Source organism: Rhinatrema bivittatum, chromosome 1 (assembly GCF_901001135.1).
Source record: "Rhinatrema bivittatum chromosome 1, aRhiBiv1.1, whole genome shotgun sequence".
Classification (NCBI taxonomy): Eukaryota; Metazoa; Chordata; class Amphibia; order Gymnophiona; family Rhinatrematidae; genus Rhinatrema; species Rhinatrema bivittatum.
Genome location: NC_042615.1, coordinates 693456629 through 693469635, shown reverse-complemented (window position 1 = coordinate 693469635; position 13007 = coordinate 693456629). Strand labels below are relative to the sequence as shown.

The 13007-nt window shown below is 44.9% G+C and overlaps 1 protein-coding gene across 2 annotated transcripts in view; it reads right to left on the bottom strand.

Moving 5' to 3' along the window:
- Positions 1-12707, bottom strand: part of PDE8B (phosphodiesterase 8B) — a 382442-nt gene extending 369735 nt beyond the window's left edge. For both annotated transcript variants that reach the window (XM_029575379.1, XM_029575388.1), the window contains exon 1: positions 12149-12707. In XM_029575379.1, coding sequence (XP_029431239.1) covers positions 12149-12433 — 285 coding nt within the window. In that variant the 5' untranslated portion in view covers positions 12434-12707. The remainder of the gene's footprint in view (positions 1-12148) is intronic.
- Positions 12708-13007: the final 300 nt, after the last annotated feature.

Here is a 13007-nt window from a genome sequence, read left to right as displayed (position 1 = left end):
CAACAGAGGCCAAACCAGGCCACAAGAACCTGGCAATTACCCAAACACCAAGAAGATCCCATGCTACTGATGCAATTAGTAGCAGTGGCTATTCCTTAAGTCAACTTGATTAATAGCCGTTAATGGACTTCTCCTCCAAGAACTTATCCAAACCTTTTTTGAACCCAGCTACACTAAGGGGCAGATTTTAAAAGCCCTACGCGTGCCGAGCCTATTTTGCATAGGCCCGGAGACCCGCGCAAGCCCCAGGACGCGCGTTATGTCCCGGGGCTTGAAAAAAGGGGCAGAGTATAGGCGGTCCAGGGTGGGTCGGGGGCGTGGCTAAAGGCCTTTGTAGGGCCGAAGGGCCAGGGGATCGCGCACCGACACTCGGCCAGCGCGCGCAACATATGCCTAACTTCTAAAATAAAAGTCAGGGGGGTTTAGGTAGGGCTGGGGGGCAGGTTAGGTAGAGGAAGGGAGGGGAAGGTGGGGGGGGTGGCAGAAGGAAAGTTCCCTCCGAGGCCATTCCGATTTCGGAGCGGCCTCAGAGAGAACAGGGAAAGCCTTCGGGGCTCGCCTAGGGCTCGTCGCGCGCAAGGTGCACAAGTGTGCACCCCTTTGCGCGCGCCAACTCCGGATTTTATAACATGCGCGCGGCTGCGTGCGCATATTATAAAATTGGGTGTAGATTTGTGTGCGCCGGGTTGCGCTTACCTCTTAAAATCTGGCCCTAACTGCACTAACCACATCCTCTGGCAACAAATTCCAGAGCTTAATTGTGCGTTGAGTGAAAAATAATTTTTTTCCGATTAGTCTTAAATGTGCTTCTTGCTAACTTCATGGAATGCCCCCTAGTCCTTCTATTATCCGAAAATGTAAATAACCGATTCACATCTACTTGTTCAAGACCTCTCATGATTTTAAATACTATATCTATAATACATGATCTATAATACTTAGCAACAGTAACATGGAATAGACTTAGTTTTTGGGTACTTGCAGGTTCCTATGGCCTGGATTGGCCACTGTTGGAAACAGGATGCTGGGCTTGATGGACCCTTGTTCTGACCCAGTATGGCATGTTCTTATCCCCCATCAGCTGCTCTTCTCCAAGCTGAACAGCCCTAACCTCTTCAGCCTTTCCTCATAGGGGAGCTGTTCCATCCCCTTTATCATTTTGGTAGCCCTTCTCTGTACCTTCTCCATCGCAATTATATCTTTTTTGAGATGCAGCGACCAGAATTGTACACAGTATTCAAGGTATGGTCTCACCATGGAGTGATACAGAGGCATTATGACATTTTCTGTTTTATTAACCATTCCCTTCCTAACATTCCTAACATTTTGTTTGCTTTTTTGACTCCTGCAGCACACTGAACAGACGATTTCAAGGTATTATCCACTATGATGCCTAGATCTTTTTCCTGGGTGGTAGCTCCTTATATGAAACCTAACATCGTGTAACTACAGCAAGGGTTATTTTTCCCTATATGCAACACCTTGCACTTGTCCACATTAAATTTCATCTGCCATTTGGATGCCCAATCTTCCAGTCTCGCAAGGTCCTCCTGCAATGTATCACAGTCTGCTTGTGATTTAACTACTCTGAATAATTTTGTATCATCTGCAAATCTGATAACCTTACTCGTCATATTCCTTTCCAGATCATTTATAAATATATTGAAAAGCACCGGTCCTAGTATAGATCCCTGAGGCACTCCACTGTTTACCCTTTTCCACTGAGAAAACTGACCATTTAATCCTACTCTCTCTCGACAGAAAATGAACACTCACTAAATTCCAGGCCTTCAACTACTTCCACTCCCCAATAAAGCTAACCTTGGAATGCTCCATTACAAAGATCAACCTTATAGACAAATGAAGGATACTTTGAAACTGATCTATAAAAATTTGCTGTCACAAATATCTACACAATTCCAACTAATCTCCCAGTCTGTATCTACCGTCAGATGTTAGCATCAAATTTATTCAGCTAAAGAAACTTGAAGTAGAGACCCCACCTCTTTTCACAATAAATTCATCCAACAAGGCTACTCTGTGAGACTAAGTCAAAGAAATTCAACATGCCATATAAATAGCCAAAGGAAATCTACTTCAATACAATGAGGAAAAGCAAACTGGGGACTTCTTGTTACTACTTACAATCCCATAACATTACCACTCAATGGCATCGTTAAGGTTTTTCAATCTATGCTCATCGTGGATGAAACTTTGAGAAATATTTTCATTTAACCACCTATCATATTCTAACAACCTTTCAAGCATTTCAGCCTACTCAGTAGGAACAAACTACCATAAAACCAGACAAAAGGACCAAAAGGAACTCTTCCATGTGATAAGAAGAAATGAAAACAAACTTATGCACAGTGAATTCCACAAATCCATAGAAGTACATAGATCGTTCACTTGGAAATCCAACAATGTGCTAAGAAAAGGTCCCAGCACATAATGTGTGAAAAAAGAAAACGGGCTCCCCAAACCAGGATGGTCCATTATTGATGCACTATATCCAGCCCTAACACCAACAAACCTGTAGGATAATACTTCTCCTAACCAAGCCTCGGGGGTGTTCGTTGAAAGAGTTACGCACATAAAAATTAGCATATGCATGTGTAAGTATCCTATACCCTCGTAATCAATGTTTTATAAACACTGAAAGTACATGCATACTGTGAAAAATAGGCTGTGGTTATATATTACATCATAACACTCTACATACAATCTGGTAAAGCAAAACTTTGTTTACTAAATGTTGTAAATATTTGGTATGAAATCAGTAAAGAGAAACAATATCAAAATGAATATCAGTACAAGCATACATCATCACAATAGGCATTGAGTAGATTAATCAAGTAAATAATCACAGAGATAAGAATAAAGAAAAAGTATGATAAAAAAAATGCTTTCCTCATAGGCCCTCCTTTCTATGGAATCATGTATTCTCAAAACGAAGGATTCTACGATGACGCCGGAAACTCCACATATAAAAGCTATTTGCTCTCTTGTTCATGGCTCATTCAGTGACTCGCCGTTGCACCTAGCTTAATATATCTTATTCACTCTGACTTTAGTCCAGTGTCTGCAAGTCTGGTGTTTCAATTTGCACCCATAGCTTAGGGAGCTATCCTGTACTAGTCTCCTAAACGCTGGCTCTCATCAATGCTATCTCTTAGAACAACAAATGCTGGAGGAACCAAATCCTACCTTATCAACTCATCAGTAACAGCCAGAGAGACAGTGTGCTGAGGCAGTGTTTCAGGCTTTAATAATCCCTATGCTTAAGCTGTGCTAAGCTATGTGCTATGTACTTATTGATCCACATTTATCAATTTATTGGGGGGTTGTTTTGATCCACAGCTAACCCCACTTTCACATTACAATGTCTTCCGGAAATCTTAACCAGCTCCCTAAAATAATCTTACAAGTGACGTTCTGGGATGGGGCCATCAGTTGCACACGTTAAGTTGCTATTTTATAAAAGACTTACGCGCATACTTTGGCAACTCACGTGTGTAATTTTAGATCTGCTAAGTACCTTGCATACATGGTATCAACCTTGTTTACTGTGTATTACTGACTGGGGGGGGGGAGGTCTGAGTGAACTGGGCGAGGGGACAAGAGTTCAGGCTAAAGATCCAAGAGGTCTCAATGACCTGGAGAAGGTCTACGTGAAAACTGGTAGAGCAGGGGTTCCCACCCTTTTTGGGAGCATAGATCCCTTTTCAAGTTCCAAACTTTTCATGGACCCCCCACATGCTTCGCTTTCGTTTCTACCTGCAGTTATGTGCCATATATAGAACAAAGAAATAATTATGGGCTGGATATTAAAAAGATTACGCACGTAAATCTGGAGGATTTACGTGCATAACCTGTCTTACGCACGCTGGGCCTATTTTAAAAAGGCCCGGCGGCACACATACATTCACATTACATTGCTGCTGTGTTGAAGGATTGCGTGCCGGCAGGCTGCCGGTGCACGCAACTAAAGGTAAAATAAAAAATTTGGGTGGTGTTAAGAGTAGGGGCTAGGGGGAGGAAAGGTTAGGGGAAAGGGTGGGAAGGTCAGGTTACGGGGAAGGGAAGTTCGAAGCAGCCTGGGAGGGAACGGGGGAAGACAGCGCGGCTCGGCGCACACAAGGTGCACAATTGTGCACCCCATTGCGCGCGCCAACCCCAGTTTTTATAACTTGCGTGCACAAGTTATAAAATCGGGTATACATGTGCGCACTACGGGTAGCGCGCGCACATTTACGCTCGGGCGCAACCTTTTAAAATCTACACCTATATACACACCAGACTCATTCATAATATATAAAACGTATTAAATAATGCTTAATGATATAAATGGAATACATATAATTCCAAAGCACAGCAGTAAATATGGAAGAATGTACTCATATTCAGTAACTACAGATACCCACAGAGCTGGATCTGGAGTGACTGGGGGAATGGACTTTGGTAGAGGATAGGGGGAAATAGTGACTGGAAAGATGGGATAGAGAGATACAGACTGGCGGTGATTGACCAGTGGAGGGAGAGAGAGAGAGAGAGACTGGTGGGGGACTAATACACCTACTCACTAGCAAATAGACTATCTAAAGACCTTCAAACCAAGCTTAAAATATAAAATATTACAATAAGATAATTTTCAGTTTCTCCATCCTCTATTATGTTCTAAGTTTTTTACCCATGTATTCTGTTCCAAGTTTTAATACCCTGTTCTATGTAATTTGCATTCTTCATGCTTGTCTTTTTCAGTAACAATGTAAACCAAGATGATATGCAATTTCTGCATGAATCCCAGTATATAAAAATGTTAAATAAATAAAAATAAAATAAATAGTAGAGATGGACTGGTGGAGCAAGAGAGACAGGCAGGGATGGACTGGTGGAAAGAGAGAGACTGAGCAACTGGCGGGGCTGGACTGATGGAGGGTGAGAGAGAGTGACTGGCGGGGGTGGACTGGAGGGAAAGAGAGGGACTGGTTTGGATGGACTGTGGATCAAAGACAGAAAGTGAGTGACTGATTGGGAAGGGCAAAGGAGGGATGCTTGAGACAGGCCCACATCACTAAAAGGGAGATGTGAAGAGAGGTTTGGTGCACATATTTCCCTCCCAGCCCCATCCCTGAACAAGGTATTTTTTGTAAATTAATATTACTATTTTTAAAGAAAATCACCTATGACAGCATAAGGACATTTCTCCTTACCACTCACTGCAAAAAAAAAAAATGTTCAAATTCTGTTGTCACCTCGGTAACAGCAACACAAACTCCTTCCACTACCTCTAACACTGCATAATACAAATCCTGCAAAAACATTACTCAGAATCTATAAGCAACCTAACATACCATAACTACCAGACTCAAAAGGCAACACTGCAAATATTACAACAGCCCTAAAACACCAAGACACCTATTAAGAAAACAGAACAAGTCAGGCTGCTACAGCTCCCTATATATAGAAACTACCAGCTAACAGAATATCTCACCTAAGTCACATGGAGAACTCTGACAGACCCTCGCCAAATACAGAGACCAAAAATATAAATACAAATGTGCAGACACAAACTGAACTGGAAACAACCGCAAGAAGCCAGACTCTGTTGGGCGGATTTTAAATGCCCTGCTCGCGTAAATCAGCCCGGATTTATGCGAGCAGGGCCCTCGCGTGCCTATTTTGCATAGGCCGCCGGCACGCACAAAGCCCCGGGACTGCCCAAAATCGGCAGCCTTGCGCATGCCGATCCAGGATTTTATAAGATACGCGCGGCTATGCGAGTATCTTATAAAATCCAGCGTACTTTTGTTTGCGCCTGCTGCGCGAAAAAAAGTACGCAATCACGCTCTTTTTTAAAATCTACCCCACAATGCATTGCAATAATGGAAAAACAGAAGATGACTGTTCCTCATAAATCAAATAATACAATGAAGAAATATTAAATATCAATAACAGTAAAATCATACTACAACCATAATAAAAAAAATTAAAAACTGACAAATGGAACATCCAATAATATAAAACTTATATAAATTAAATGTTCCAATCTATTTGACTAATGGTCTAGGTCTAGGACATAGACAATTAGTACAGAGAATAACACAAAATTTAGTCCGTAAGTTAAAATGATTCTTACATTCACTCGTTAAATTTATTCCTCATGCTTCACTTAGTATCTTTTCTCCTTTTTTTTTATTTTTTTGTAGCTCTCTACTTTCAGATGTTTTAAGTTAGGTTATATGCATTTTTGAATAGCCATGTTTTTAGCTCACTCTTAAATCTCTTTCTATATGGTATCAAATGTATTGTCTCAGGTAAAGAGTTCCATAGCTTTGGACCTGCTATGGAAAACATATGGTCTCTTACTTGTGTCAGATGTGTGCTCCATATTGTGGGAACAGTCAATAGTCCTTTTTTTTTTTTTTTAACTCTTTATTTAGTCACAATTTAGGTACAACAGATTATACAATATTTTGAGATCTTAGTGTTCACTGAGGTGTGTATGGTTGTAAAGTTGCACCTATCATGCCGCAGTTACTGTTTTGAATATTAGCATCAATACTTTAAAATAGATTCGGGCTTGTACTAGCAGCCAGTGTAGTGAAATCAGCGAGGGTGAAATGTGATCAGATTTCCTGATTCCTAACAACAGTCTTGCTGAGGCATTCTGTAATAATTGTAACAGTTTTAAAACACAAGTTGGAAGACCGAGCAATAAGGGGTTATAGTAGTCTAGGTCAGAGAAAATTAGAGTTTGCAGTACAGTCTGGAAGTCCTCAAAGTTAATAAAGGTTTCAACTGATGTAATATACGCAACTTAGCGTAACCTGTGTTAATTAATTTATTGATGTGCTTTTTCATTGTTAGGTTCTCATCTAGCTGCATACCTAAATCCCGTACTTGATTTGAGGGAGTAATTTGGAAATTACCCAGGTCTAGAGCCGGTGGTTTAACCATCAAAGAGTTTCTACTTAACCAAATGATTTCAGTCTTTTTAGGGTTTAATGTTATTACAGTAATTCTTACTGTATTGCTTTCATATAGTTTGAACGTGTCAATACCGTATTTTCAAATGATTTGCAGAAAGGAATGTAAAACTGTATGTGGTCAGCATACAGGAAGAAGGTAATTCCTAAATCCAGCATTCATTTCATAGTGGGAACATATAGATTTTGAATAGTGCTGCCGAGAGTGCTGAGCCTTGAGGGACACCTGTATCAATGTGGAAGGTATCAGATGTTACGGTCCCGGGCTGTGCCCCGGTCCCTCCACCTACCTCGGGGGCGGCCCGGGCCCCTCCTCGGGAGAGACACCGACGCTCCGGCGCGGCTGGCCCCGCCCCCTGACGCGCGCGCGGGGAGGAGCTCCATTTAAAGGGGCCAGCACGGGAAAGATCTCACTCCTGCTGTAGGTGACGTCAGACACCCTCAGGGTATAAGTACCCTGCACCTAGATCACTCCAGTGCCTTGCAACGAGGTTCCTCAGGTTCCCTGATCACTAGTTGCTGCGTTCTCCTGGATTGCACTCTGTTCCTGACCCAGCTTGACTCCTGTCTCGTTCTCCGTCTTCGTCCCTTGGCTCTGGTATCTGCTTCTGACCTCCGACCCGGCTTCGTACACGACTGCGTCTTTGGCTTCAGTCCCTGGTTTGGCTTCCTCTGACCTCTGGCTCCGACACGGCTCCGTCCACGACTCCGCCCTCTGTCACATCCCTGGCTTGGTTTCACCTCCGACTCCCGGCTTCCGACTCTGCTTCGTTCCTGGACCTCATCCTTGGGCTTCGTTGCTCCTCTGGTACCTGGTGCTCGCTGGCCCCGAAGATTCGCCTAAGTCCCAGCGGCCGGGCCCCTACGGGCTCCTCCTGGAGGGGTTCCGGCTTCCAGGGTGAATCTCCTAAAGTCCCAGTGGCTGGACTCCTACGGGCTCCTCCCGGGGGAGTACTGGTCTCCAGGGTGAAGACTCGTCAGTCACCAGGGCCCGTCGTCCGTCCTCTCTGCCGCCGCCCAGTCCTTGGTCGCATAGGACTCCACCTTGTCCCAGGGCCGAAGCCTTCCCTGAGTCCTCCGAGCCGCCTTCCGGTTGGGACGCTTGCTGTGATCCTCCACAGCGCACCATCCACTGTCCCAACCGGCCCAAGGGTCCACAACCGTAACATCAGATATGAAATTGCCTGTTTTGACTTGGAATGTTCTATTAGACAGAAAGGAGAACCATCTGAGAACACAACCGTGGATCCCAATGTTGCTCAGCTGATGGCACAACAGGGTATGGTCCACAGTGTCAAAGGTGGCTGTTAAGTCAATTAGCACTAGAAAATAAGATTCATTAGCATCAAATCCTCATAAAACATCAGATATATCGAACAGTAGGGATGTGCAATCGTTTTTGCAGAATTGGAAAATTTCAAAGAAATAGTCCAATTCGGCATGGGTCGGAGGACCTGAATCCCGAGACAGATTTTCCCCAAACTTTGGGGAAAATTCGTTGTTTGGGTTAGCGCGGTGGGGAGGGGCACATTTATTAAAAAAAAAAAAAAAAAAGAAAAACCACCCCAACCCTTAAAATGTAGTTAATTACAACTCCCCCACCCTCCCAACCCCCACAAAACTTGCCTAAACTCTCTGGTGGTCCAGCGGAGGTCCTGGGAACGATCTCCCGCTCTCGGGCCGTCGGCTGCCAGTAAACAAAATGGCGCCGGTGGCCCTTTGCCCTTACCATGTGACAGGGGCTACAGGTGCCATTGGTCAGCCCCGTCACATGGTAGGAGCAATGGACAGCCGGCGCCATCTTAGAAAATGCACGGGCCATCCATTGCTCCTTCCTTGTGACAGGAGCCGACCAATGGCACCGGTAGCCCCTGTCACATGGTTAGGGCAAAGGGCCACCGGCACCATTTTGTTTACTGGCAGCCGATGGCCCGAGAGCGGGAGATCACTCCCGGGACCCCCGCTGGACCACCAGGGACTTTAGGCAAGTTTTGGGGGGGTTGTAATAAAATTTGAAGGGTCGGGGGGGGGGTTTGACGAAAATTGCCGAGAAAAAAAAAACGATCTGTTGGAAAACAAAGTTCCACGGGTCGCCCGACCCGGAAAAAAAAATAAAAACATCCCTATCAAACAGCCAATAACTAAAACTAACAAGGATTTAAAATGTCCCTATTCTCCATACCTGGGAACTTTTGATTTCCAATCACCATGAGATTGCTGGATTAGTAGGGGAGGGGAGGAGGGTTCACAAACTTTCTCCCCTCTCTCTCATATACACACACACACACACACACAGATACACGCATGCTCAGTCTCTCAGACACATGTTCTTTCTTACACACACACACTTTCTCATTCACACCCACACACATGCTCACACCCATACATTCTCTCTCACATAAACATGCTCCCAAAACACACAAACACTCCCTCTCTCTGATACAAACATGCTCGCTCTCTTTCACATGCTCCCTTTCACACATACACACACACACACACTCACTCATACCCACACAAACTCCTCTCACACAGCATGCTCCCTCTCTCTCAAATACACATGCTCACACGCATTTGCTCTCTCTCCGATTCACACATACACACACACACACAAAACCTCCCTCTCTTTCATTCACATAGGCTCTCTCTCACACCCTTTTTCACCTGGGCCTCTAATTATCTTTCTCCTGGAGTCTGCAAAGAAGAAAGGGTTCCATGGCCTGCTCCTCACTCAGACTGCCAGCGGTTCCGTACCCTCCTTCATACTTCTGCCGCCAGCGGCCTGGCAGCCTTCTTCACTCTTCAACTGCCAGGGAGATGGTATGTGCCGGTTGCCCGCAGCCTCCTTCAGTCTTCTCTTCAGCCGTTGGTGAAATGGGGTGCACCAGTGGCCTTCTTCCATCCTCAGTTGCCGGCAAGATGAGGTGCATTGGCGGCCTCTCAAGCCTACTCTTTTGCTGCCATCACGGGATGGGGCCCTGCGGCAGGCTGGTAGCTCTCTTCTTTGGGGGGGGGGGGGCTTTTACTTTCTTCCACAGCTCGCGGACCCTCTGTTATGGTTTGGCGGACCCCTAGGGGTCCACACACCACAGGCTGGAAATCACTGTGGTAGCGAAATTGGAAAACTGACAATTTCAATTATGTGCGCATGTTTTAAAATATACTGATTTATGCGCATAAATTGGGTTTCACACAAGCACATCGGGTTTCACATATGCAAGTCCTAATTTATTTCTGTGCTTAAAACATACACACGTTCATTTTTAAAATTGATTGGAATGGTACACACTTTCAACACATTGCATATATATATATAAATATATGTGTGTGTGTGTGTGTTGCAAGGTATACATACACATATTTTATAGCACACTTGTATCTATTAGATCCACATGGCCATATACGAGCATATATACAGCCACGTTGAGTTGTCTAGAAAGTTGCCCTCTCAGTCTCTGACTTATCTGTGTTATTCCTGAAAGGCAAAACTAAATGACATGAGAAATGAAAGATGTTCATATAATAAAATTTAAAAAATGGAATGAGTCAAGCCATTGGATTAATGAGGCATTAGGGAAGCCTCTAACAACTGCTGTTCTCAGCCCAGATGAGACCTGATTTTAACACCCGGATCACAATAATTCTAACATCACCAGTAACTAATATTTTTAAATTGATGCTAATCCAACCTCCCCTAGAAATCTCCAGATAACTTCTATTGTGCAAGTTTCTGCCCCACATCCTCTGAATATCATCATTTTTTATACATGGTCTCCCAAGTCCCCAATCCATTTAATATAAAAGTGTCCTTCTTACACAGTCACATCTGAAGACTAGAAAATCACAAAAACTTGTATACTTTTTTTTGTCCTTTAAAGAGTATAATAAACTGTAGTCCACTGGAAGCGTTAACAATCCAGAGAGCTAAAAATGTAATTAATTTTAAAAGATTCAAGAGTCATGACAAATTCAGAAGATTCACCAGAACAATATATCCCTGCAAATGGTGCATTTGAAATTATTTCCTCATACATTTTGACTGAAGACTTTAAAAGGAAAATTTCTCAAATTAACAGACAACAAAAGCAATTGCAACCTACAACCAAACTAGTTTCCTCCAGGATTATTGCAGCTAATGGTACTCCGCACTAGACAGATAGTAATTAGCCTTAGAGAACATCAACAAACTCATTTTGGACATGGGCTACAGTGGGGGGGGGGGGGGGGAGGAGGAGGGTACAGTCATCTTATGACACACCTGCAAATGTTCTGGGATGCACTTTTTTCGTTCTGGACTCTTAGCTTTAAGAATGGCTATAACAGAATCTGAGTCAGTGGCCACAGCACAGATTCCCAAGAGGGGCTAGACTAGGGCCAGCATGATTTCTGATGGTTTATCATGATTGCCGGTATATAAAAACCTTAAATAAATAAATAAATAAATAAATAAACAAGTAAAGTCAGGAGGTCACATGTGCAGCGTTTACCTGCTACAGTCAAGGCTTTTCAACTCCAAGGCTGCCTTTTTTGTAACCTCCCAGGCAATAGAAACAATTACCAATCATCTCGGGGGAGATTTTTTAAGATGTCATGTTTGCACTTTGGAAATGTCAACATTTATTTTTAGCACTTCTGACTGAAAGACTGATTTCCCACTCTCTTTAGTGCTTTCTGCATACTGGGAACAAGAGGTATGCATACCTGTCCACTACATACAATATAATCTAAGAAAGCACCTATAAACAGTTCAGCACTATTTATTTATTTGATTTACATTCCGCTTTTCGGGACCTCAAAGCGGATTACATTCAGGTACTGTAGATATGAATGTACACACATTGCCCAAGAATAAATGCAATGCACATTGCCCAAGAATAAATGCAATGCACTAGGCAGACGTGTACATTATCCTTGTAATACATAACCGGGAAAATGTAAGCAAGGGAAGCGATGCAGCTTTCATTCCAAAAAAATGTTAAGTAAAAAAAAAATTAAAAAAAAACGTGTCCTGTTCAACAACCGCATTATACTGAGGTTGTTACAGCAGCCTTTAACCGTTCAAACAGATAAATGAGCAGCCTTGCACCTACAGAGCGCGAGCCAGAGCTGCGCGAGCGTTTACTGCCGCAGGCGGGCACGTGCTCGGGCTCCCGGGCGCTTACCTTGACGCTGGCGTGGCTGGTCTGGGTCTCGGCCTCGATGCAGCAGTGCGGGCCGGCGCCGCGCTCCCGCCGGGAGCCCGCCCGCCCGGCCGCCCCGTGCCGGGTCTGGTAGGCGAGCACGGACGGGATGGAGTCCGCCGCATCCGTCTTGATGAAGAGGCCGTGCAGGGTGGCGGCGGTGCCCTGCGACAGGGTGGTGGTTTGGTGGGGCGAGTTGGACTCGTCCGAGTCCCGGCAGTAGATGACGCCGCTCTGGGAGACGTGGATGCTGGGAGCGCAGCCCATCCCGCCGCCGTCGCCTCCCCCACTGCACCGCAGCTAGGCCACGGCAAGGCGACACGGACTCGGGGGAGGGGGGCGAGCAGTGGCCCTCTAAAGCCCACCTCCCCGGGCAAGCACGATGATACCCTCCTCCTCCTCTCCCGCTCTGCTCGCACTAAAGCTGCTGCTGTCACCTCCAGTCGTCTGATTCACCTTCTACATCTTCTGGCTGCTTGCAGCAGCCGTCCCTGGCAATGCAGTGTCACCATCCTTCTAATCATGCACGGAATGCAGATGCAGCGAGCTGCAGAGAATCCCCCCCCCCCCCCCCCCCCCCCCTTTATCCAAAGACATGTCTCCCTGCTTGATGCCACTTCATTGCAACCGGCAGGTTTATCACCTCTAGACAGGTCTTCTTCGTCTGCCAAGTTTCCTTGGGCTACCCCTCGCCCTTGGCTCGTACAATTTAATCCCCGCCGCTCTGTTTCATGTTGGGTTTTAACACCCACCTCCTCCCTCTAGTTTCACGCCCACCCAGTCTCCTGTCTCACCTTCGCAGTGAAATAAAAATCACAGCTCAGCCCGTTCCGCCTCCCGC